General features: G+C 43.6%; 4 protein-coding genes across 6 annotated transcripts; 3 read left to right on the top strand and 1 right to left on the bottom strand.

Moving 5' to 3' along the window:
- Positions 1 to 260: 260 nt before the first annotated feature.
- Positions 261 to 2,693, top strand: LOC124704624 (protochlorophyllide-dependent translocon component 52, chloroplastic-like). Of its 2 annotated transcripts, none has more exons than XM_047236897.1 (7): positions 261 to 842; positions 939 to 1,126; positions 1,220 to 1,318; positions 1,417 to 1,570; positions 1,700 to 1,891; positions 2,015 to 2,202; positions 2,305 to 2,693. In XM_047236897.1, the coding sequence occupies exons 1-7, from the start codon at positions 342 to 344 to the stop codon at positions 2,561 to 2,563; spliced, it is 1,581 nt and encodes a 526-aa protein (XP_047092853.1). In that variant the 5' UTR covers positions 261 to 341; the 3' UTR covers positions 2,564 to 2,693. The 2 variants fall into 2 exon arrangements, with proteins under 2 accessions (XP_047092853.1, XP_047092852.1); XM_047236896.1 differs by having other exon boundaries at positions 263 to 842; positions 1,417 to 1,576.
- Positions 2,694 to 3,875: 1,182 nt separating this feature from the next.
- Positions 3,876 to 8,875, bottom strand: LOC124700935 (elongation factor P-like). Its single transcript, XM_047233000.1, has 10 exons — positions 8,675 to 8,875; positions 7,972 to 8,002; positions 7,859 to 7,872; positions 7,677 to 7,727; positions 7,178 to 7,247; positions 6,391 to 6,457; positions 6,217 to 6,284; positions 5,627 to 5,750; positions 4,623 to 4,662; positions 3,876 to 3,947 (listed from the first exon to the last, which is right to left on the bottom strand). Exons 1-10 carry the CDS (start codon positions 8,873 to 8,875, stop codon positions 3,876 to 3,878), a joined length of 738 nt encoding a protein of 245 aa, XP_047088956.1.
- Positions 8,876 to 10,369: 1,494 nt separating this feature from the next.
- LOC124700936 (5'-adenylylsulfate reductase-like 5) lies at positions 10,370 to 13,212 on the top strand. Its single transcript, XM_047233001.1, has 4 exons — positions 10,370 to 10,543; positions 11,597 to 11,778; positions 11,903 to 12,027; positions 12,577 to 13,212. Exons 1-4 carry the CDS (start codon positions 10,370 to 10,372, stop codon positions 12,990 to 12,992), a joined length of 897 nt encoding a protein of 298 aa, XP_047088957.1. The 3' UTR covers positions 12,993 to 13,212.
- A 1,037-nt stretch (positions 13,213 to 14,249) lies between these two features.
- Positions 14,250 to 15,639, top strand: LOC124700937. 2 transcript variants are annotated; one of them, XM_047233003.1, is made up of 3 exons: positions 14,250 to 14,522; positions 14,619 to 15,070; positions 15,321 to 15,639. In XM_047233003.1, exons 1-3 carry the CDS (start codon positions 14,426 to 14,428, stop codon positions 15,435 to 15,437), a joined length of 666 nt encoding a protein of 221 aa, XP_047088959.1. In that variant the 5' UTR covers positions 14,250 to 14,425; the 3' UTR covers positions 15,438 to 15,639. The 2 variants fall into 2 exon arrangements, with proteins under 2 accessions (XP_047088959.1, XP_047088958.1); XM_047233002.1 differs by having other exon boundaries at positions 14,250 to 15,070.
- The last annotated feature ends 11,382 nt before the right edge of the window (positions 15,640 to 27,021 follow it).

Genomic DNA, 27,021 nt, shown 5'->3' on the forward strand with positions numbered 1-27,021 from the left:
TGTAGAATCTAACAAGTTTATAAATGAAATAAGATAGTTTCCAAGAAAACCCATCATCATTTTTGGATAAAAAGCATAACATATAATTTCGGATGTTTTAGGATTTTTATTACTGTTCGATTCGTCTTATAACACTCACTCAAGCGGTGATTCGCAGTCCACGTGTCCCATGCGAGGCGGTACTGGTAGAGAGACGTGGCGATAAGTCGTGCCGGCGAACTGCAGCCGCAGCGCGGCCGCGCATCCCTCCCGTCCCGCTCCCGCGCGCCACTCTCCACAGCCACATCTTCCTCTCCCACTCCTCGCCGTCGGCCGCCGTGGGATCGATCCAGCGACACGACATGGATCCCCTCTCCCTCCTCGTCCTCCCGCGCGCGCGCCCTTCGCTCCCGCCCCGCACCAACGCCGCCAGAGCACCACCATCCGCCGCCCGCCTCGCGCCGGCGCGACGGTGGCGGCGCCAGCGCGCGCGGCTGTCGTCGCCGGTCTCGGCCGTGGCCGCGGAGGCGCCGCCGTCGCCGTCTCCGTCCGGCGGCGGGGAGGAGGACTCGGAGGGCCGGTTCGACTGGCTGGACCAGTGGTACCCGTTCGCCCCGGTGTGCGACCTCGACCCCGGCGCGCCGCACGGCAAGACGGTGCTGGGCCTCCGCGTGGTCGCCTGGTACGACCGCGCCGTCGACGAGTGGCGCGTCTTCGACGACGCCTGCCCGCACCGCCTGGCCCCGCTCTCCGAGGGCCGGATCGACGACAAGGGCCGCCTCCAGTGCGTCTACCACGGCTGGTGCTTCGACGGCCGCGGCTCCTGCCAGTTCATCCCGCAGGCCCCCGCCCTCGGCCCACCCGTAATTACGCCCGCCCGCCATTGATCAACCCCATCTCCTTCCTCCTCCGATCATGAAACCAGACTCCCAATCTTCCTCTCGGTTGATTCTTGGCAGGTGCACAAGAACAGCAAGGCGTGCGTGGCGTCGTACCCGAGCGTGGTGCAGAACAACATCCTCTGGTTCTACCCGAGGGCCGACGCCGAGCACCAGGACGTGCTGGAGAGGAAGCGCCCGCCCTTCATCCCGGAGATCGACGATCCCTCATTCGTCACCGTCTACGGCATCAGAGACCTCTCCTACGGGTACGTTCTGAAGCTCCATGCCTCCATTGTTCTTACCTGCAGCTGCATTGCAAATACACTCTCAATCAATCAAAACTGTTCCGACATTTGCAGGTACGATGTGCTGGTGGAGAACCTCATGGACCCTGCTCACGTCCCCTACGCGCACAAGGGGTTGATGGGCAAGCTCCGCAAGAAGGAAGACCCCGGAAGATATGTCCCCTGCCCTGACATGACCCGCGCTGTCGAATTATTCAGTTTACATTGTCACTGACTGGGAGTGTTGATTCAGCTGCTGTTCTTCTCTTCACAGTTGAGTTCGACATAGAGGGTGGCGGGCCAATGAAGATGAAGATAGAGGAGGCGAACGTGAGCGGGTTCCTGTCGCCGCAGGAGAACGGCGGCTACTTCCGGTACGAAGCGCCGTGCACCTTCTACGGCTCACCGCTTCCCAGGGAGGCCGAGGGAGAGGTATGGATTGATCAGCCCTTTCTCTCACTATTCCTGATGAAAGTGAGCTTGCAATAATTCAGATAACAACGAACCGCCACACCATTTATTCGTAAGTTCACAGTTTGTGTTTCGATTGGGCAGGAGAAGAAAAAGAAGAAGCCTCAGTTCATGCTGGTGTTCATGTGCATTCCCGTGGCACCAGGGAAGAGCAGGGTCATCTGGGCATTCCCAAGGAACGTCGGCGTCTGGCTCGACAAGATCATACCGCGGTGGTACTACCACATCGGCCAGAACGCCATCTTGGACTCAGACATTTACCTCCTCCACATTGAGGTAACAATTCTAATTCTGAATTTCTGATCTTTATCCAGTTATCTTTTTTTTTTTGAGATTCTTATCCAGTTATCTTGATCCACCCTACGGAGCTGAAGCACTGCTGTTCTCACTTCATTTCAGGAGCGCAACTTTGCTGCAGCCGGCGTTGAGAACTGGCAGAAAGCTGTGTACGTGCCCACGCAATCGGACAACATGGTTATCGCCTTCCGAAACTGGTTCAGAAAGCACTGCAAGAGCCAGGTCGGATGGGCTGCGCCAACTGTCGATCAGCTGCCGGCGACTACAACCAAAGACAAACTCATGGAAAGGTAGAACAAGATCAAACCACCATTCTTCACTGCAACCTGAAGCTTGGAACGCCTAAGAATTCAGTGATAACAACAGTGTCGATTTTGCAATGGTGTTCACAGGTACTGGTCACATGTCGCGCAGTGCAGGAGCTGCAGCACGGCATTGAAGGCCATGAAGGCACTGGAGGTAGCTCTGCAGGTTGCGGCTGTCGCTGTTGTCGGGTTCCTCGCCGTCGCCAAGGGGACACTGGTGACTTCGGTCGTACATAAAACTGCCATCGTGTCCTTAGCCGTCTTATGCTTTGCAGCTTCCCGCTGGCTCGCGAACTTCATCGAGAAGAACTTCTATTTCCAGGATTACGTCCATGCTTACAAGTGAAGACACCCTATGTCTTTCCCGTGATAGGATTTTGTAGCTTCTGACCCGATGCGGCTTAGAAAGTGTACATGAAGCACATCACATTATTTGATACCGATAGTAGCTGTATATAAAGCAACCATTCTTTTTAGGGACACTGCCTTTCGGTTTTCATATCCAGCGGTGAACTGCACACTGAACCCTAGGTATGGCAGAAGAAAATTAAGATTTTTGGTACAGGGTACCAGGAGCTATTGATAGGCGAATTGATAACATGCTCATGACAAGAGCATAAGGAACAATAATAAAACTTACCAATGAGATATGATCAGCATTTCTGCATGGAAATGCAGTTGATCAGCACTTTCACGTATTATTTTACTTCACAAAACTGCAGGCCATACATGGGCAGTACATTTCAGCATCAGCCTGTATAGCACGGCAAGCATTCTTTATCGGCGTTTCAGCAGAACTCAAACAGGAAGTCAGATGGAATGAACATTGAAGCCTATAAGAACAGAATGTGTTGTTGAATACTGAACACTTGGAAAAGCTGGATGTGCCTTTTCTCAGGAGGCAGATTCAGAATTACTCCCTCCGGTCCTATTTAATTGACCCAGATTTAGTACAAAGTTGTGCTAAATCTGAGTCAATTAAAAGAGACCAGAGGGAGTACTTAATATCGATAATAGCTGTATGTAGAGCAACTAGTTCTTTTCTCAACAAACACCAGCTTCCATTATTCAAATCAAGTGTGGAGATGCTGTGGCCTATGGGTGTCACAAAAGAAAGTTCAGAATTTATATCAAATTTATATCAACACAGGTGAAGAGAAAGTTGCGGCAAAACCATACAAAGAACAATAACAGAACATATTGATATATGATCAGCTTTTCCACGTGGAATTGCAGATGTTGAGCACATCCCAGTATTATTTCACTCCACAAAATTGAAAGTTATACAAGGGCAATACATTTCAATGTCAGCGTGTACAGCGCATGAGACATTCTTTATCAGCGCTTCCCTAGAATTCAAAAAGAGAACCTATTTAAATTATATCTATTAAGAACAAATGTGTTGAATACTGAACTCTTGGTAAAGCTGGGTGCTTTTTCTGAGGAGGCAGTGTCATTCACACAAGCAAACATCTAAGAACGCAAGCACGAGTCCAATCCCAATACTGGAGCACACAATGCCATCTGCATGAGACAGCATTTAGGCCCTGAAATACAAAATTGCTCCAGTGAATTTAATAGGAAATTAACTATCAAAATACAGAAGGTTATCACAGAATCCATTTACAGAACAATACAACAATACATAATCCCACAACTTACCTCGTCATGTATGAGTCATCCACAGTACTAATAACGATGCTCTCCCCCACTTCAATAAAAGGGGGAGCCTACAATTGGCAAAAACATGATGGAAGTGAGAAATACTTTAAAGTTGCAGGACTACATCAAATTTCATGGTTTCTGATATTTACTATTGATAACTAGGATGTGTTGCCGGAAATTGTAATCTAAAAAACTATTTCATGGTAAAAACTAGATGTTGCAGTATAACTGAAGGGAGTGAAGCAGGTTTGCAGTGGCTACAATTTTATCACTAAAAAGGAAAAAAAAGTGGTTCAAGAGAAATTAATATGAAGGGAATGTATCTCGACTTTAAACATCATATGTAGAATGATACACTACTGATTCAGTATGTACAAATCAGTTGTACAGAAACGATGTGATGAGTGCTAAGCAATTGTTCTACAACAACAAATACATGACAAAGAAGCACATGTTTCAAGTAAATAAGTTCTCAGCTAGGATAATCATGTCAGTGTTGACTAGGTTCGGTTTAGAGCTTGTCGTACTTCCATGTGGATACATTTGTGGATGTAAGTTATGCAACATGAGAGATTACATAACAAACGTATGAGTACTGATAAGATGCTCTCCGTACACATTCCGCAAAGAGTAAAGACACAAGACTGACATTGCAATAACAACTATTTCTAGATGTACTTCAAACAATTTATTAAAGGGCTAGGTGAATAAACTCTGCGAAATGGTACCCATCAACTTACAAGCACTGTAAGACCATTATCCAGCACAACTCTTTTATATCTGCATTTAGTACAAATACAAGCTTAGTTACCGCATAACACTGGGCCTCACATATTTAATAATAAAAGATTCATGAAGGTGATTGAAGTGGAATGTGCAATGCACTGTGCATAGATATAATTCTGTAGTATTGCAGGTCACAAGTATCGTGTAACGTGCAAGGAGAATGACAGACAATGGTCCATAAGTCCCGGTCCCCAAAAATCCACTGCAGCATTAGACAATTCCCTTTTACCAAAAAGATCTTTGTATCGAATGTTAAGGTTTCCATACTCCGACCCGCTGATATGGCTTTATGAACAAACTACTGCAATATTATTCATTAACATATATTTTTTAGCACATTTACTAGCAGGTTAGCAGAGATCTGAGGTAAAAAATAAATCTTACAAATTCTGGGTCAGCGAAACTTTGAAGTCACTCAGTGGGACCCAGCACTGAATGTTTTAGACGACTCTAGTACACATGACCTAATGCTTATAGCTTTTGTAGATTTTTTTTGTTATGAAAGCTCATATTATGGTTACTCATCATGTTTACTAGAGTCGTCCAAAGAATTAGTTTTTGCAGCCTGTAGCCATAAGATTGCTGCCTGTAAATACTAACTATGCAATAACTTTCCAATCTCTTCTCTGTGCAAATAATTATTCATCTTGTTTGTTCACTCCAGACTAAAAGGCTTATATTATGGTTAGATCACTATGAACACTCACACCAAGCAACATACGCAACAACAGCATCGAACATGTTATTATATTACTATAACTTCATTGCTGAACATCACAAGAGTGCTTATATTGAGCTACAAAATATGAAAAGCCACTTTGACTTGACATAATAATATTCAACCCATTAAAGGTAGGAGAAAAATATATAACCCAAAAGGCCAAAACCATCAAGGCATAATAAATAGATGCAGCAGAAATAAGAATTAATTAGATGATGAATAGTATGAGAAACTCACTGTGGTTGAGCAGTTAGCCCTTTCGTATTAGGCTGTGCTTCAACAACTGTGCAAGTCACACGAGGAGGCACCGAGCCAGACAATGGTCGGCCATCAAAGTACTGTAGAGTCACCTTCATCTCATCTGTTACAAGTGAGAAAATGAGCATGATGCCATGATATGAACAAAGACATTTTAAACCACAATTCTGAAAATGAGCAAGAAATATCAACGTCGAGCGAATCATCTACACTGTCAATTCAGAAGTCGAGCCTCTTAGGCGATGCCATCTTTGTTGTGGCTACAAACTATGAGGAAATGCACATGTACCGGATAAGGTTAAGCCCGCTAATACAATCACTATCATTTGTAAGGTAAAAATTTAAGCGTCCCACATATATTATATTAATCAGAATTGACGTTTTAGTCAGTTTTGATCATATTGAAAGTAACTACAGTAGCAGCACTAACTTGCATGTATGAGAGCTAGAGGCACAAAGGGAACCAAGCATCTAACTATTCAAAAGGTAAAAGCAAAAGAGCATTCCTAGAATCTAGGATTGACAACAAATTGGTGTGTCATGTGGTTGCTGATCAATATTGCTTGGACCTTTCAGATATGCAGCGGCTTTGCCAAACAGTTCCTTCGAAACTTCAAGTTGCTCAAAGGTGTTGGGCCTGACAAAAAGAATTCCAGATGAAGACATCACTAAATGGATATAAATGAATATGGACGGCATCACAGCACATCATGCTAATGAATGAATGAATGAATGAAACATACTCCATAAGAGCCACGTTGTCTCCTTCGTGATACAGATATGTAAAAGATTTCTCCTCAACAAAAACTCCTGAATGTGTTAAAAAGAGTGTAATGATTAGAGTTCGATTATGAACATGGACTTAAATTGTTGAATCTAAACGACCAAACCAAATTACTGTTTAGCATGGTTGTGTTTTATGAAACTGTCACTGGACTATATTGTTGGAAAGAAAATGCTTAGATGGTAACTCAAGCAAGATCCTGTTGAAAACCAGGTTATTTTGGCCACCTTGTAGGAAAACATAGTTTAATAAGGCGTCCAGTTACTTTTTCAGTTTCTTCAATTATTACTGGCATGTGTTTATGTGCAAAAATAATATCAAATGTTGCCCAAACCCTGACAAACAAGTGTAAAAACCATTAATTTGTAGAAGCTTGTGGTTGCGATTAGTATATGAGGTGCTGGTTGTAAGACTCCCAACAGCAAATGCATCCAGTTTTTCTAGAATCCTTATCATTATTTGAGTTGATAGTAGATGGCCAACATATCAAGTCTATTTGATAGCTTATGAGTGTCTAACACAGCTCGAGTATCGAGACATGTATGACTGAATGTCATAAGACACATTAGAAGAAATTACTGGTGAAGCTATGTAAACAGGAAAGAGCTGCCCAACGAAAATTGCACAAGATCATGTTTTAGTTAGGACAGGGTATATCTGCAAAAGGGAAATCAAGCTACGACACAAAAGTCTAACTTAGTTCTAGAATGCCTCCATCTGTATACGGAGTGAAGAAATGTCCATACTCTCGAGAGCCTCATCGGTACGAAATCTTTCTACTGTTTTATTTCCAGTGTCAACATCCCTCAGTTCCACCTGCAGCAACCAAGAGATGAATAAAAATCAAATTGGTAACGAAACAAATAGAAAATTTAACTGTGCCCCAAACTTAATACTTCATCATTTGAGGGGACGTTTGCATTAAATTGCAGACCATGCCATTGCAGTAACAGTGAGTCAACGAGATGCCACTGGGATTATTCATTCTTATTTCTTGGTGTCTGGCCATTTATTTAACTGCCCTCGTTATTACTCATTCACATTTTACCGCTAAGTTATCTTCTCCATGTTGGCATCTTGTCTTGCTGGTGCTAAAATAAACACTCTAATGACTCAAATGACACTAATCGTATCCAATACCATAGATATAAGAAAAATCTGGCAAGCTTACATTAAGTATGATAGTTATTAAGTATGCATCGTTAAGTGCTGGAACAGATTGAAAGAATGAAACAAAATAATGACCTGTATCGTGGCTCCTCCTCTTCCTTGATGTGAATGATTATATTTTATCACCTAAGCAAAACACAATGAAGAGGATAAATTGATTGCTCTTAGCACACCAGAAACATAGACGAATATAAACCACAGTTTGTGTAAAACAGGAATAGGCATGGATGGAGGACACTAAAAGCAGTTAAACGTACCTGATAAATGCGGCCTTGATTTGAGGTTGACCCAAAAGATGGATAAGTAAATAATCCATGATACTTGGAAGTAAAAACCAAAACAAAAGGGATGTAATCAGTTAATCACACACCTCTTCTCTGTATTACATTTCCAAGCTTCACCTACAACATATGAAGAGAGTCTCAAGTCAATGTAAGCACTGGTCTGTCCTTCTGCAAAGATAAATTAATAACAGAACTAAAAAGGCATGAGCAAAAAATCAGACCGAGGATATAATCAACAGGCCACTAAAATGTACATCCAAAGTTGTTTTTGCAGTTAACTTCGTAAATCCGGAACGGGACTTCCATGATTACTGCGTACTAAATTAGCATCCATATCAAGAGGATCGATCTAACACTAAATTGCTCTGCTACACCTAAAATAGAACAGGCTCCTGGCTCACACGCCCTGCACCAGCGGCGCTATGAGTGTAGGTTGCTTGGACACACAATGATCTAAGGACTTTCCTTTACGGCTTTCTTGAGGATATGCCAAAACTAGAACGTACAATTTGAGCATTATTATTACACGGGGAAAAAAGCTAGAACCATTCCACACATTTATTCGATTGCTAAGACGCCTAGCAACAACCACTGAACAAAATAGCAACGCACAACTCCGCTCACGAAGCGATGCTCCGGCGAATTCGTCCCGAATTGAACAAAGCAGCAATAGTGACAAACTCAAAAAATAGTGATCTGCGACGGCTTAGCAGAACCCTAGCTAAACCCTGGGCGGGCACGGGCCAATCGAGCAGAAGAGACAGCGAGGGATCAGAAGGGTGGAATTACGTCGGAGCCGAGCATCTTGGCGCCGCGGCGCTGCGTGGCGGTCCACGGCGTGGCGGCGAGGGAGCCCGCGGACGGGTCTCGCCGGGCCGCGGAGAGGGTGGCGACGGCATGGGCGTGGCGGTGGGTGGCGGGAGGTGGAGAGCGGAGGAGGAGGGAGAGGCGGCGGGAAGCTTTGAGAAGGTTCCGCCGGAGGATCTGCATCGCGGTGGGCGGAGTTGCGGCGGTGGAGGTTCGCCGTTTGCTCCTGCGCGGCGCGGGGAGGTTGGATTGGAATGGATTGCTGCACTGGCGCTGGCGTGGCCCGTGGGGCCCTGGATATGGGCCGGGCCTGAAGATTGGGCTAAATTCTTGGACACAAGAATGCTTGTAACGGGGTCAGTGTCTTGATGATGGTCGATAGAATGGGAATGTGGCCAGTTGCACATATCCAATTTCTTGTGACATGACATGTCAAAAAACAAATCCTGACATCATAAAAAAAACCGCAAAAAATCTAGCAACAAGTTCTCTAAAGAGGAAAAATCCAAATTCTCATAAAGTAAATTCAATTCTTATATGAATTGATCTATTAATAAGGCATATGATGGCGGAAAAGATATACCAACACATAAGCATTCTAAACATGCATGCCACATTCTAGGATGGAGAAAAGGATATACCAACAGATAAGAGCAGGCACAAGACGGCGCTTAAAACTAGGCGCCGGAATTAGAATCATGGTACAAAGGCGATTGCTCCCTTTTTCTTTCTCGCGGCGTTGAAACAAAGGCCACTTGGTTAAATAAGCATCTCAATAGGAGTCCAACGTTGCAAGGACTAGCGCTTCGCTGCAGATTTTATTTCCTTTCGCTTAATTTTATTATTTAAGCGCCTTGATAAGCGATGCTCTATGCATTCTAGCGTTGCAATCCTATGTTTTCCCTATTCTAGCGGGTTTGGTATCATGCAAAGAAAAGAGGTCCTACATGTTTTGATCCAGTCAACTTGTTTGGTGCCACGGAGAAGTAGCATTAGATTGAGAATTTCATGGTTTCATCCCAACCTTAGTTTCTCTTGGTACCATGTCATTTCTGTGGATTTGCAAAACAAATGATAGCATCAAGTTCAATTTATTACTTCTTTTCCCAATGAAATGAAATGATGGGTGCCAAACAAGCTTTTATTATATTTTTCGTATGGCTATTGTTTGATTTGCAGGACTGAACCAAGTAGGATTTTCTCAATAAAATCTTTTCATACTACATTTCGTAGTAAGTATTACATCCACTCCAACCTCTTTGACATAATCTTTGTTTTTCATGTGCGGAGCAAACCTCGATGCATATAAAATCCTGTAGAACTTGGATGAATATGACATTGCAACCCTATTTTCCCTGTTTCGTGTTCTGAAAATCATAGTATGAATCAAAGAGCTCCCAAATATTTATCTTTTTATATGTATGAAAAAGAAAAATATTATATGGAAAGAACAGATGGGTCAGGGCCGCTGACCGGTGGCCCAGCAGTCCGACCAATTAACGAAGCCGGCAAACAGTAGACCTACCACCCTACAACCAATAACCACGCGCCACGTCACGCCCCGCCCAAAATAAGCTCGGCAAATCCAATCTCAATCTGCCAGTCTCCCTCTCCCTCCCCACCACGTGCGCCCAGAAATTCCCCAGGGAAAGCAAAATCCAGCCTACCAATCCAGCCATGCGCTGCTCCGCCGCCGCCGCCGTGATCCTCCTCCTCGTCGCCGCCGTCGCCGGAGCCACCGCGGACGCCGGTCCAGGGCCCACCTGCCCGCGGACGGTGGGCCCACACTTCCTCGACGCGCTTGGATCGCGGTGCCACCGCGTCCGGATCGAGCCGTCACCGCCTCTCGAGGTAGCCGCCCTCTCCCCTCCCTCGCCTAGCCGCGACGTAATCCAAATCACGACCCCGTGTTCTGCCGGCCCCGATATTCCCCGCGGCTTCTTCTCCCTCCTGTAGGATTTTTTTCCAATTTTTTTCGTGTCAATGCGACCAAAGTACTAGCGGTGTAGAATGATCTGAAAATTTGAATCGTCTATGAGTCGTCTAATTAGGGCTCGAAGCGGGGCGATGTGAAGTGCGGGGGATTTTGATACCGAGGGCGGGGAAATGCGTTGTGATTTATGATCGATATTGCCACCCGGGTGGTGTAGCAATAGGGTTGGTGGCTGGATAAAACCAGCCAATGTTAACTCAACAAACTTAAACAGAACATGCTGGAAGCTGAATCAAATTCGAGGTCTTAGGGTAGGATTACTATGTGAGTGTAATGTCTTGATGGTTTGAACAAACAGAAGCGTCATCAGGATCGAGGATATAATGCAGATATATACAGAAATGTTGTTATGAATAAGCATGTGTTTTAGAGCATCTCCACTCGTCTCCCCACAGAGCCCCCCACGGCCACTTTTTTTCATCCGGACGGCGAAAAACGGCCCAGTCAGGCCCCCGGTTCCTCGTTTTGATCCGGATTTGAGCCTATTTTCGTTCGGACTCCCCATGCCATCCCCGGCCCCCCGGGGAGCGCTCGGGGACTCCGGATGAAGCTAAACCAACCGCCCACGCCCACGTGTCTCCTCTTTCGTCCGGATTCCCCGAGCCGTCCTCTTTTTCCCCGAGAAACGCCGCTTGGGGAGCACACGACTGGAAATATACTGCCCCCCACGCCAAATCTTCCTCCAATCCGGACAAAAATTTCGCCGGATTTGGGCGTGGGGAGCGCCAACGAGTGGGGATGCTCTTAGAGTTGCCTTCATTTGATGATTTCCTAGGAATAATAAGTAAAACCCCGCACCATGAATTAGGCTGATATGCGTGTTGCAACTTGCGAAACTCGCAACCTTCTGGTTCCTTCTGTAGTGATTGACTATACGTTAATAACTTTAAATACGTTTTCTCCTACTGAAGGTGAGAGGGGATGCATTTGATAAAGAGCTGAGTTTTCGCCATGGTGGTGCTTCCTACTCCATTCTCTTCTATGCGGCATGGTGTCCTTTCTCCAGCAAATTTCGACCGACATTTGAAGCTCTCAGCACTATGTTCCCTCAGATACAACACTTGGCTGTTGAGGAATCTTCTGCGATGCCTAGGTATTTGTTGTTGGACTCTATTTTCCGCGCATGTCCTTGAGGCGGCGCATCCTGATTATTTTGTTAGTGAAATGTTATTTGACCAGTGGCTTACTGCTCATCCTACCTCTTTTGCTCACTATAGTTTGTTTTCAAGATATGGTGTCCGTGCCTTCCCAGCCATTCTTCTGGTGAATGAGACTTCAATGGTTCGTTACAGGGGTACAAAAGATCTGAAGTCTCTGGTTGATTTCTATAAGGAGACCACAGGTACAACCATTATTCTTGCTGTTTGGTTTTGAAAATCATTTCCTCTGTTTCCTGCAGACATAGTTTATTTAATGGTGGCAGCTTCTTTCAAATATATCCTATATGAAACTTGAGAAAAACAGGATAAAAAATATAGCGTTAGGTTCCTTTTATTGGAAGCTCACAAATTTTTTTTGCTTCTAACTGGTCCAATGCTCCTTTAAATTGGAGAATATATACAATTACCTGGTGGCGAATTTAGTTGCACCCTTGATTCCATGAATGGTATTCTTGACCCCATACATGAGAACTGACATCTTGCTATTATGATCCACTTGTTGAAACCCTTTAGTGTTGATGCCTGTGAATGTTGACGAGAAGCATATTAGATTATTCCTGGGGAAGTCTCGTAATAAACTTTGTCGATGATAAGGATTTGTTCCATTTCCCAATTGATTTTGAACATGGATATGCATATGCTGCACACTACACTACTACAGCTACTGATGATTAGATTGTTTTGTTTATTTTATTACTTCAACCGTTGAAGTCAAGTCTTTCTCTCTGCAGGCCTCGATCCAATTGCATATGTTGATGTTATTCAAGAAGAGAGCCCTGGAAGTTTGGGATCAGTCATGCCAGGAGGCCGTTCTCTGCATGAAATGGCAAAAGACGAGCCATTTGTGTTTCTCTCTGTGCTTTTTATCATCCTGAGAGTCGTGGCACACTTCGTCCCTACTATCATCTGCCATCTGAGAGCCTTCTTGATTGTGCGTGTTCGGAACTTGAACTTAGGAATCCATAGGGGAACAAGCCAACTTATGGAACGGGCATTGACTGCGCTTGATGTAAAGAGGCTTTGGAGCAAGCTTAGACTGAGCAGTAAGACAAGGGACCTTAGGAAAGGGGCGAGTAATGCTCGAGCCTGGGCATCGTCATTTGCTTCTGTCTCGCTGGGTGAACCGTCCTCCTCAAGGCAAGCCTAGCCTTTCTGGGATGCTCTTTGATAGTCTAGCTGCTGATATATGATTCAAAATCAGTTGATCTTGTTTCCCCATCCTGCTATGTATGCAAGTTCACGCATGTGGGGAACCTCACAGGAATGTAAATTTTCAGGCCTTGTCTTGTTGTATAGAGAAATACATTTTGTGTTGCTGACGCAATACCTGTTCTTCTGTCAATTAACTCAAGTAATTGTTTGATGTATGGTGAAGATCTGAGTATTTTCTTTCATGTCTTTCAGTTTGTTGGTACAATTTGGCTTCACTATGCTAGCCTTATGTGCAGTTGTGCACCAGCTTCAAGCTTTGGGCAGCCAACCCCTGCTCTTAATTGTAATGATTTGTTTTACACAACATGCTGTTTAAATGAAATAAAACAGTTCTGCATATGAACTGTTTTCACTTTCAAGTGAAATTTTCTTACTCTGAAGACCTGTTTCAATTTTTTCTCCCAACTACATTTTGACGCACAACTCTGCTCCTACATGATTATCCATCACTGTCTTGGGTCACACATCAACTTTTCAGAGTTATGTGTCTGCAGAAGTTTCTAAACACGCGTCCCATTCTCATCTTCCTTCCGTGTTTAACTGGTATGTGTCCCTATCCTTCTTTACTTCATGTTGATTTCATTTATCTGCTCCTTTGTTTATAATCTACCGTGTAGTAACTTTGACCTCTCCATTATGATACTCTCACTATGCAGTTTTCTCTGAATTAGACTTATATTTTTCTGGAAGCATGCTTCATAATTTGATTGAAAATGATGTTCCTTGAAAGCCTTTTAGTATTAGGTAGGATGTGGCATCCTAATCCTTGACAGCAACTGACAAGACCTGATTAATTAAAGTTTGTTACGTCGTACAAGTAAGATTACCGAGTAACATTGTGCTGTGCATGGGATTATTTTAGGATTGTGGAGGAGTTTACCAGTCGGGGCACCGACGCTATATCCTATTCTACAATATTTTTTATCTCCTTACGTTATTACTTTTTATAATTGTTGATTTCTTGGCAGAACTAATCTTTTCAGCCGGCTAGGATCTTTGCAAAAAACATGGCAACTGGAAAGCATTGAGTAAGGAGGAAGGAAGGATCAAGTCCCCATTGGTAGGCTCCAAAGAACATTTTCAGGTTTTCTTTTCAATATGTAATTTCTGCTTTGTCACCTAGCAGGAAGGCAAAACCCACATACACACAAGCACCTTAAATTGGCTGCCATCTCCGTTGGTGCAAGACAAGTTGTTCCCCACTAGCCTTTTCAGTTGCTGTTCCCCTCCACAAACTAAAGAAAGTATCCTTCTAAACCATCACTTGCTTTGATTCTCGGGTAGCATCCATTCCGTAGCATCATAGTTGCAAGCAGGTGAGCAGCTACATAACTCCCTGATCCAAACTTGTTCTTGCACTGAGTTGCCATGACCGGAGGGGATCCCATGGATGTAATCAGCCTGGATGACTGGGAGCTCCTGCCTGACCAGGAGAGCTCCTTCTTCATGGAGTACACTGTTGGTGGTAAGGACCAGATCTTGTTGGGGGCTGACTTGGTCATGATCAACATGGACCACTTCACCCCTGCATCTCACTCTTCTCCCTATAATTGCATCTTAGACGAAGAAGCCAAGAAACCACATCAGCCACCATTGTTCCAAGATGCCTCTGATCCCGTCGTCGAATTCAAGGACATCGGTGTCGTGCACACCCAGTTGAGCCGAGAGGAGTCTGCGTCAAAGGTGTCTGAGGTGCTGATCTCTGACGCGGATGACGAGGAGCTGATCAAGTGGCGTGCTGTTGTCGAGGAAGTTTGTGAGAAGGACGAGGTGATGGTGGAAGCAGCACCTGATCTACGCGACGAGGAGGAAGAAGGTGTCAAGGGAGACAGGGCAGGGCTGGAATGCGTAGGTTTCAGTGTCGGGAAACTGCGGGTGAACGGTGCTGGGGCACTCTGCTCGTTTGGGGTTGCGGCTGCCACCTTCTGCATCTTCCTGCTTGGCGGCAAGCCACAGAACCAGAAGAAGGTGCAGAGCCAGAAGATGCAGTTCCAGATGTATGCGGACGATGAGGTTGGTGGCTCTTTCCTTCTATTCTTGAACTAATTCAGCACTTTAATCTTCGCACTGTTCCTCAATTAGCTTTACTTGTTGCAGTGGATGAGTTCAGCAACTTTGGATCATTCTTTCCGACCAATAAAAAAGGCTTTTCTTATATTTTTTAAAAAAGTTTGGAATCTTGCAATAGATTAGGCTGATGCACTGAATCTTTTGGGGATAATGGCCCACTGTTCCTAACTGTTTTGCCTTGTCTGGTGTGCAGAGGATTCAGCAGGCTGTGGAGCGGGCCTCGATGTTGAACCAGGCTATGTCGTCAGTCATGGGAGGCGCATCCACTAGGGCAAGCATATCATTCGGTGGCTACTATGATGGTTTTTGATGTGCTAGAAACTTCTAGAATCCTTGTGTATTCATGACCATAGTATTAGATGCAGAGTATTTGTATTGATATATTCTTTATATTGGCCAGGGCCCAGTAGCCTGGATGTACGCTAGCTAATACTAGCATCTTGCCTCCTCTCACCTGTACAGTCATTGCTGGGTGTGAATATTTTGGGTTGATCAATACGTCCCATTTGACTTGTTTCTTTTTACTGCGGTTACAAAGAAGATGATGCGCACACTCGCGCACACGCATGTCGCTCGAGCACACGCCAGCGCGTCTCCTAATCACGCGCTGGAATCGACAGCGTAGTAAGAAACTTGGAGGCTGTTTCATGATACTGCCACTTGGCCGTGTGTTAACTGAATCTGGCCGGCACGTGAGACTGTTGATTCGTCGGTTAGTGCTATCGCTACGACACATCACAATACCCTGAAATCGACAGCCATTGTGATCTTCTTTTCCCCTCACCGTTCACATAATCAAAATCATTCCGAGAAATCGGTCTGAATCAGCTTCCCCACGGCCACGGTACGCCTCGCCTGAAGATCCCGTCGCTTCACTAAGCTGAGCGGTGTGCCTACAGTTTCAGTGGATGACCTGGACGGCACGTCGTCCAGCTCCAGCAGCGTGCGACTGGCGATTGTTCTCACTCTTTTTTTTTTAACCAAAATATAGTGTAAAGGAATGCATCGAAATTAGTCCTGCTAGTTCCTCCGAAGAAAGCTAGCGGAAGCATAAAAATCTTGGGTCTACATCATGTCAAGTAGATGAGGCCGTGTCCGAGCACCGCTCTACGATAGCAATGGCCGGGGGTGGAACACATCGATTTTAACGGTAACAGTAGGTACTCACGTCATCACGTGATATTTACCACCCAATCACTGCTTTGAAATTGTTGAGGCTTTTGACATTTTTCTAATAAAAAATTAATAATTGAAACAAAAGTGAATTATGAAACTATACTAATATATGGGTAATATTATGAAACTGTCTGAAAAAGTAAAACTTATGACATCATTGCCGACGTCATTGCGGTATGTTTTTAAAAAGGTGTTTTAGTTATATTTTAATTATATTTCATAATTTTGTGAAAGGATTAGTCAGCACATTAGTGATGTCGTTGCTGATGTCACTCCGGTAGATATTGTTACCGGTAAAAAGAGGTTTTTGGGCCCCGGTGGAGCTGTCCATGAGTACACAAGTTTGCCAACGCTGTTTGTCTGATTTTTTCCCCCTAGGAAACTACTCTTTTTGTTTTATTGAGGGACCGGAATTACTGCTTGTCTCATGGCGACGGCCTGGCAGCAACGGCATGCACCGTCCCTCCCACCTTTTTTTTTTGAACTGCCGTCCCTCCCACTTGGCTTCACCGTGGGCTTCCAGTTCTGCCGTTCTTGCACAAAACCATTTCCCCGAAGTTGCCAAAGAGTGTTTTTTTTTTTGCGGGAAAAAATATACCAAAGAGTGTTACTGTAAGAGCTTTCCTCGATAAAAAGCATGCAGCCCGATAAGGGAAAACTAGCTCGCTAAATAAAATCGCGTGGCCATTCTCTAAACGTTATACAAATTATAACGTGCTAAAAGCATGCAGCTTTTTAAAATAGTTTTTCGCAAAAAAAAAAAATTGACAGGTATAACATGTATATCAAGGATTTCATCGGCTAAAATATTATCCAGATTAATACATGCATAACTAATAACCAGTTTTGACTGGATTATATCACACCATTTTCCCTTCCTCCCATAGAGACAAAATATGCAGGACAAGGACAAGAACTACGTAACTGAACTGAATTAAGAAGCACATAGCTGAACTGAACTAAGAACTATAGAGTTGAACCATGTTATCTACGGGCTACGACTACCACTACGGAACTTCCTTCCGGTACTAGCCAAGTTGAAAGAGAGCCTGCAAGGATGAACTAGATATGACTGTTGCATGCTGCGCAAGAGGAGGTGGCTTGGCAGCGAAGATCGGCGTCAGATCGAGCTTTTGGTCGAGGCGCATGTCCTCCTGGCGATTCTGGTTGGGACGTGCCACGCGGAGGCGACCGAGCAGAGTTTGAAGAGAGTGGCATGGCGAGTCGAAAGTGGTGACTTGTTGGTTGCCGACCTGCAGTTGAGTTGAGCTAGGTTGAAATGAGGGGCTCGTGGGCTGCTGCTAGTTCCATAACTTTTTTTAGCGCGCTATAGCGAGCTTAGTTCCGCTAATTGTGAGATTAACATTATAGCGAGCAAATTATGCATAGCGTATCGTTCATCTTTTAAATACGCTAAATGGGATGCATGCTGGACTTGATGTGAGGATGAGGCCATAGAGATAGCCATGGCCCAAAGCCATCTAGATGAGCTAGCCCAGTGGCACAGCCTCGCCGTCCAGGAGTCCGCGTTGGCTCAGGGTAGGCCAATGACTCCTTCGGTCACCCCTACGCGCAGCCAAGCGCTTGCACCGCCACCTGCTCCAGCTCCTACACCGCAACCACCACCTCCTCCCGCACCAACGCTGCTGCTGCCGCCACTTCCTCCCGCACCAACGCCACAGCTGCCACAACTGGCTTTGTAACCGGCTTTGGCCGTGGGCACCTCTGGTCTTTGTCAACAGCGAGACAACGAGTAGGCGTCCATGACGTGAACCAATATCTAGGGTTTTAATTTTAAGTATTTTTTCGGTACTATGTAAATTATTTTCTATCGATAAAAACTATTATTAAAAAATACGTCGGGCCAAGTAGCTGTGCAGAACCCGACTCAAACAAACGCGCGCTCAAACTTGGATACTTTTGTGTACACGGCACCACCTAAATAGAAATAAACGATCACTTTTCGTGTCTAAAATACATCAGGCCGCTGGAGATGTTCTCCTACGAAAATTGTATCCAGGCGAACCTAATACCCGTTGCAATGGGCTCTAGCCACACATGCATAGATTTGCTCACTCTCTTGTCTACTTAAGAGCATCCATAATGAGCATCCATAATGCACAACGAGATCAATGACAGCGAGAAAAGTGATCTGTAACATCAGAGTCGCGTGCAATCGTGCATCACCTCGGCCGTGCATATGCGCGCGCTCTAGCTAGCCTGGCGCTGCCGTGAACACTAATAGCCTTTGCTGCTAGATGTGTTTGGGAAATTATATTTGGACCAAAGATACTATATAGCTAGAATTAGGAACACGTAGAGCTAGCCCTTGCCAATGGCATGCCCATTTTTATAACCTGATCTGCACCTCATCGACCCAAGCATGATACTCTGCAAATTGGCAAGTTGACAACCCTCGACGCTTATTTTAGAGGTTGATGGCGCCAGACGCCCGATTTTCAGTCCATGAGTGTCAGCGACCTGTCTACTAGCGCTGATCAAGAGTTGGGCGGGAACGGTGCCGATTCAATATCTTCGTCGCCAAGAAGCAAGGCCCGGCCCAGGAGAGAAAGGAAGGCCCCAGCTCGCTACACCGGTGCGGACTGGACCACCTGAGGCCGGCCCTTTAGCTGCATCTATATAAGCTCGTCGTGAACCTGTGCTTAGGCATGTTGTAAGTTAATCATGAACCCGGCAGTGCCGTGGAGACTCGCTCGGGGGTGGTTGGGAGGATAATCGAGCGAATTCCCTATTCCGTGTTGTGTGACGAGATCCGATCTAGCAGCACCTCACAAGTGGTATCAGAGACACTTTGATCCCCAATTCTGGAGATTCCCACCCACCACCACGCTACTCGCTTTGTCGCACGCCGCCGATCCGAAGCAATGGAGTCGCTCTCCCCAGAATCCAAGGCCTTATACGAGCTCATCAAGGTGGATATGGCGGAGGATGCAGAGCAGCGCTTCGCCCACTACAAGAAGGAGATCCTGGGGAATTTTCAGCCCTTCGTCATCGACACGCAGAAGCATCTCAAGGGCGTCGATCAAGGTCTAGCAACCCTCTCCTCCGATCTGGAGGGTGTCAAGGCCCAGATCGGGTAGGAGCTCGACGTCGTCCGTGGTTCTCTCAGCCACGAGATCGGGCAACTCACGGCGCTGGTGGCGGGCTTGCATCGGCCCGTCCAGGCAGCGCCGGTGGGAGATCCGTCGACTTCACACACCAAGGAGTCGGAGGGAAGCCCCGCGGGCCCGGATGGCCGCCGTTGGACACACACAGGCGGGGGGACGGCGTGTGACTCTCACATGCCTCCTCCGGGAGGAGGTATGAATCTCGCCCTTAGCCATCAAAATTACGACAACCAGCATCATGCGAGAACATACCATGGCGCTAATTCCTTTCATGGTCCCCCGTGTTGATTTGCCGCAATTTGATGGTTCCAACCCCAAATTGTGGCAACGCCGCTGCGAGGATTATTTCCAGCGCTGGAGCACGCCATCACAGCAGTGGATTTCGACAACATCAGACCAGTTCGTGGGTGCGGCAGCTACGTGGCTAGAATCCTTCCTGCACCAACACCACCAACCTGTTGGAGATATGCCCAAGAGGCAATAATAAAATGGTTATTATAATATCTTTGAGTTTATGATAATGTTTACGTACCATGCTATAATTGTATTAACCGAAACATTGATACATGTGTGTTATGTGAACAACAAGGAGTCCCTAGTAAGCCTCTTGTATAACTAGCTTGTTGATTAATAGATGATCATCGTTTCATGATCATGAACATTGGATGTTATTAATAACAAGGTTATGTCATTGTATGAATGATGTAATGGACACACCCAATTAAGCGTAGCATAAGATCACGTCATTAAGTTATTTGCTATAAGCTTTCGATACATAGTTACCTAGTCCTTATGACCATGAGATCATATAAATCACTTATACTGGAAAGGTACTTTGATTACATCAAACGCCACTGCGTAAATGGGTGGTTATAAAGATGGGATTAAGTATCCGGAAAGTATGAGTTGAGGCATATGGATCAACTGTGGGATTTGTCCATCCCGATGACGGATAGATATACTCTGGGCCCTCTCGGTGGAATGTCGTCTAATGTCTTGCAAGCATATGAATAAGTTCATAAGAGACCACATACCACGGTACGAGTAAAGAGTACTTGTCAGGAGACTAGGTTGAACAAGGTATAGAGTGATACCGATGATCAAACCTCGGACAAGTAAAATATCGCGTGACAAAGGGAATTGGTATCGTATGTGAATGGTTCATTCGATCACTAAAGTTATCGTTGAATATGTGGGAGCCATTATGGATCTCCAGATCCCGCTATTGGTTATTGGTCGGAGAGAGTACTCAACCATGTCCGCATAGTTCACGAACCGTAGGGTGACACACTTAAGGTTTGATGTTGAAATGGTAGAACTTGAATATGGAATGGAGTTCGAATATTTGTTCGGAGTCCCGGATGAGATCCGGACATCACGAGGAGTTCCGGAATGGTCGGAGAATAAGATTCATATATAGGAAGTCATTTTATAAGATTTAAAATGATCGGAAGTTTCTACGGAAGGTTCTAGAAGGTTCTAGAAAAGTCCGGAAGAAATCACTAAGGAAGGAGGAGTCCGGAGGGACTCCACCTCCCATGGCCGGCCAACCCTAGGAGGGGGAGTCCACCTTGGTCTCCACCAAGGGGGCCGGCCAACCCCACATGGAAGGGGGAATCCCACCCCAAGTGGGATTCCCACCTTAGGTAGGTTTCCCTATCACATGGAAGGTTTTTGGTTCGGGTCTTATTCGAAGACTTGTAGTCCAACACTTGGGGATCCACCTATATAATGAGGGGCATAGGGGAGGGGGCTGGCCACCATAGAGCCACAAGTTGGCCGCACCCCTTGAGGCCGGCCACCCCCTCTCCCAAACCCTAGCCGCCCCCTCTCTCCTCCACCTCTCCCGCACGCTTAGCGAAGCTCCGCCGGAGATCTCCACCGCCACCGCCACCACGCCGTCGTGCTACCGGATTCAAGGAGGAGCTACTACTTCTACTGCCCGCTGGAACGGGGAGAAGGACGTCGTCTTCATCAACACCGAACGTGTGACCGAGTACGGAGGTGCTGCCCGATCGTGGCACCGTGATCAAGATCTTCTACGCACTTTTGCAAGCGGCAAGTGATCGTCTACCGCAGCAATAAGAGCCTACTCTTATAGGCTTTGGAAATCTTCAAGGGTTAGTCTCGATCATCCCCTCGTTGCTCCTGTCTTCTAGATTGCATCTTGGCTTGGATTGCGTTCTTGCGGTAGGAAATTTTTTGTTTTCTATGCAATGAATCCCTACAGTGGTATCAGAGCCGTGTCTATGCATAGATGGTTGTACGAGTAGAACACAATGGTTTTGTGGGCGTTGATGCTCTTGTTGTCTTTGGTTTGAGTACTTTGCATCTTTGTGGCATAGTGGGATGAAGCGGCTCGGACTAACTTTACATGACCGCGTTCATGAGACTTGTTCCTCGTTCGACATGCAACTTGTATTGCATAAGAGGCTTTGCGGGTGTCTGTCTCTCCTACTATAGTGAAGATTCAATTTACTCTTCTATTGACAACACTAGTATCACCGTTGTGGTTCATGTTCGTAGGTAGATTAGATCTTACTCGAAAACATAGTCTAAGTAGTATTTTGAATTAATTTTGTAGTATTGGCATCCGTTTTCTACCATGCGCTAGTCTTGTTATTGAGATAGAAATACTGTTAAAATCTGACAAGAAACTTTACGGATTGGTACCGTATTGTTAAAGAATCAAGAATTGATTAAGTCCTATTGCAAACTTTTAGTAAACCTCACATTGTTGATTCAAAGAGCTATGGTTTCAATTAGTACCTAAAGTTATCTTGTCTCCGTGAAACTTGAAGTTCAAATCTGTTTAAAAAGTAAGGAGCTAAAAATTTAGTTTTCAGAAATAATCAAGGTATGAGATATATGTGATATCTAAGACCTTATTGCAAGATGATAGAATATAAATTTGGTGAGACTACATAAACTCATAAGTTTTATGGGAATGTATGAAGGTTGAAGACGCCAGGCGTCACAATCCTCCAACTATTGGGGCACTAATAATATTCGCATATCCATGAAGTTATCATCCTTAGTATGCACCGTTACTAAGACTCGTCGTTTCGAAGCATCACGTGATGATCGGGTGTGATAGATTCTACGTGTGCATACAACGGGTGCAAGCCAGATTTGCACATGCGAATACCAAGGTTAAAACTTTACGAGCCTGGCATGTACAGACATGGTCTCTGAAAGTCATCATGATACAATGGATAAAATTATGAGTGAAATTGTTCATCATATTACAAAGTTACTAATAGTGAAATCTGAAACACTTGTCATATGATGATCAACTTAAAGTAAGAACCTCAAGGTTATTGGTATTTGACCAACAAACCTAGAAGTTAATAATGTTAAAGTGTTTTTCTGAATAATGAGGAAAGCTAAGAGAGAAACTGCAAAAGATATTTTGGCAAAAAGAAAAGAAAAGACTAGAAAGTCTAGCTCAGGTGTATATAAATGATATACATGTTATGGTTGTATTCCTAGTTAAGTCACACTATGAAATTCTTGGGTATTAGTACTATATTGGTTGGTATGAAGTGTCATACAAAACAACGCAATACAAGAATACAATGGCCTAAGTGACTGACAAGGAGTATGATAGGAATGCACGTCTGGAACAAAATAAAGTGTTATTATATTCATCGTTAGCATTCTATCTAGCCCTTAGAATTTATAATAAAGAACTTAATAATTGTTATTTTGCTCTGGTCAAATGAAAACAATGAGTTGTTCAAATTATGACATTACTCCATGTATGATGGATAAGTTATTATAAATCTTAATGGTGAAACACACATACATAATACTGACGCTAAAATGCCATAAGGCAAATGATTTGAATTCCACTTATTTGTGGAACCGCCATTTATGTCATATTAGAAAGGAACGCATGAAGGAACTCCATGCAAATGGATTTTTGGAGTCATTTGATTTGTTGAATCGTTTGGCGCTTGCAAAATCTTTTCTAAAAAGTAATGACTGAAATACCGTTCATAGGCCAAGAGTTGAACGGGCAACTAACTTAGTGAAAACATACATAATGATATATGTGGTTCATTGGGCATAGTTGTGTGCGGGAGATTCTTCTACTTCATGAAAACTTTCAACAATGAATTGAGTATATATGTGGATATATTCAATAAGGAAGAAGTTTGAAACATTTGAATGGATTCAAATAAATTTCAGCATAAAGTGGAAATCATCGTAATAGAAAAGTCAAATATCTATGGTTGGATCATGGTGAAAATATTTGAATTACGAGTTTTAGCAAACATCTAAGAGAGTTATGAAATTGTTCTACTACTCACATTTCTTGGAGTATCATAATGATGATATAGTATCCGAGAGATGTATCCAAACCTTGTTGGATTAATGATGAGATAAAATATTATGACGCCATTATATTTTTGTGGATTATACTTTAGTGACTACCGCTTTTACACTGAATAGAGCATCATCATGATCCGTAGAAATGACACCATACGAGTTATGGTATGGGTATGAACCCTAATAGTCATTTCTTAAATTTTGGTATGCATAGCATAAGTAAATAAGTTTACAACCAAAATCGGATGAATGTCTTTGTTGGTTATCCCAGAGAATTGATTGGGAATTCTTCCCACTATGGAGACAAAGACAAAAAGTGTATGTCAATGTTTCTTATTTCCAAGAAATTGTTTCTAGCGAAATTTTTGAGTGGGAGGACAATAGAACTTGATAAAGTTTATGAACCTGAGCATAATGATCAGAGTAGCGCAGCATCGGAATTGGTTCCGGAAGCGGCCACGCCGATCATGGCTCCCATGACTACAAAGTGTTTTAGCCATGGAGATCGAAGTACATATTGAACCTTGTAGGTATGGTTTACTTTGTGATCAAATAAATGATTTGTGGACAAATGATTGATTTTGAACAATGATAAACCAACTACAAACAAAGAAGTTATGATGGGCCCTGACTCCGTTAATATGGCTATACGCCATGAAATCCAAGATAGATGAATACTTTTTGAAAGTAAATGGATCTATAAAATTGATGGACTTGGATGGAATATCTTTGAAGAAGCTTGACTTGTCGAAAAGTTGTTTACGACAAGATTTGACTACGATAAGATTAGATCTTCCGTAGCAATGCTTATAGTCTGTGTGGATTATTCTAGTAATCACTACATATTTTTTTTATGAGATACGCTAGTAGGATGGCAAAATACATTACTTATCAGAAGTATGTATTAAAGGTGTATACAAGATACAACCAAGAGTTTTGCTGGTCCGTGGAATACTAGATAGGTATACAAACTTCAATTGGATGAAGTGAGTATCACGGAGTTGGAATCTTCACCAGATGGAATAGTCAAAGAGTTTTTGATTTCATCAGAAATGATGAAGAGGCTTGCATTTGCAAGAAATTAAGTGGGAGCGCTGATACATATTTATAATACTTTATGTAGATGACATATAGCTGGTTATAAATGATGTAATTATATACTTGATTAAAAAGGTTTCATTGAGAAATTAACTTCAATGAAAGGATATGGACTGAAACAAATTTAGTGTCAAGATCTATGAAGATAGATTGAAACACATAATAAGTTTAAGTCAAAGTACATAGAATGGATATTGAAGTAGTTCAATATAGAAATATTAAGAAAATGTTCTTGTCATGTGAAGGTTTAACAAGACTTGAGTGTATCTGACACTCGATGAGTAAAAACACATGAGTGATTTTAGATCATGAATTATATGTACATAATCAGATATCTTGTGCTCTAAAAATTTAGGAGCATATACCAGAATGATTCATGTGATGATCATTGAAAAACAGTAAGAATATTCTTGAGTACTTAAGAAGAACCAAGAATATATATATATAGTTTTTGTATGAAGAAATGACAAACAAATCGCTGTAAAGTGTTGCACCGATATTTGTTTTGTCACATATGAAAATAAAATTTCAATTTCAAATTAGACTAAGTGTTGTTTAAAAGGTAGCACAATGAGCTAGAAGTTGTCTATGCTAGATTTAGAAGAGTTCTAAATATTGTGACGGATTCTACAAAAGAAGGCACAGTATGTCATTGTTTTGACAATGACAAAGGATGTTAAGTCAAGAGGTTTTTTAGAATTTGGTATAGTTCCGATAGAGTCAGAACTTTGAAGCTATATTGTGTGTGACAATATTAGTGACATATTTCAGACCGCGGAATTAAGGTTCCACCAGAAGACCAAACATATTTAATGCCGACTCATTTGGAAATGAGTGATGCGTTGAGACGCAAATGAATTACAAAATACATACGGTTCTGAGCATGTCAAATCCGTTGACTAAAACCTCTCCCGTGAGCAAAACATGATAAAGCACCGGAAAGCCAAGGTGTTATATCTTTACAAATGTAAACTAGATTATTGACTCTAGTGCAAGTGGGAGACTGTTGGAGATATGCCTAAGAGGCAATAATAAAATGGTTATTATAATATCTTTGAGTTTATGATAATGTTTACGTACCATGCTATAATTGTATTAACCGAAACATTGATACATGTGTGATATGTGAACAACAAGGAGTCCCTAGTAAGCCTCTTGTATAACTAGCTTGTTGATTAATAGATGATCATCGTTTCATGATCATGAACATTGGATGTTATTAATAACAAGGTTATGTCATTGTATGAATGATGTAACGGACACACCCAATTAAGCGTAGAATAAGATCACGTCATTAAGTTATTTGCTATAAGCTTTCGATACATAGTTACCTAGTCCTTATGACCATGAGATCATATAAATCACTTATACCGGAAAGGTACTTTGATTACATCAAACGCCACTGCGTAAATGGGTGGTTATAAAGATGGGATTAAGTATCCGGAAAGTATGAGTTGAGGCATATGGATCAACGATGGGATTTGTCCATCCCGATGACGGATAGATATACTCTGGGCCCTCTCGGTGGAATGTCGTCTAATGTCTTGCAAGCATATGAATAAGTTCATAAGAGACCACATACCACGGTACGAGTAAAGAGTACTTGTCAGGAGACTAGGTTGAACAAGGTATAGAGTGATACCGATGATCAAACCTCGGACAAGTAAAATATCGCGTGACAAAGGGAATTGGTATCGTATGTGAATGGTTCATTCGATCACTAAAGTTATCGTTGAATATGTGGGAGCCATTATGGATCTCCAGATCCCGCTATTGGTTATTGGTCGGAGAGAGTACTCAACCATGTCCGCATAGTTCACGAACCGTAGGGTGACACACTTAAGGTTTAATGTTGAAATGGTAGAACTTGAATATGGAATGGAGTTCGAATATTTGTTCGGAGTCCCGGATGAGATCCCGGACATCACGAGGAGTTCCGGAATGGTCCGGAGAATAAGATTCATATATAGGAAGTCATTTTATAAGATTTAAAATGATCCGGAAGTTTCTACGGAAGGTTCTAGAAGGTTCTAGAAAAGTCCGGAAGAAATCACTAAGGAAGGAGGAGTCCCGGAGGGACTCCACCTCCCATGGCCGGCCAACCCTAGGAGGGGGGAGTCCACCTTGGTCTCCACCAAGGGGGCCGGCCAACCCCCC

This window comes from Lolium rigidum, chromosome 3 (genome assembly GCF_022539505.1).
Source record: "Lolium rigidum isolate FL_2022 chromosome 3, APGP_CSIRO_Lrig_0.1, whole genome shotgun sequence".
Classification (NCBI taxonomy): Eukaryota; Viridiplantae; Streptophyta; class Magnoliopsida; order Poales; family Poaceae; genus Lolium; species Lolium rigidum.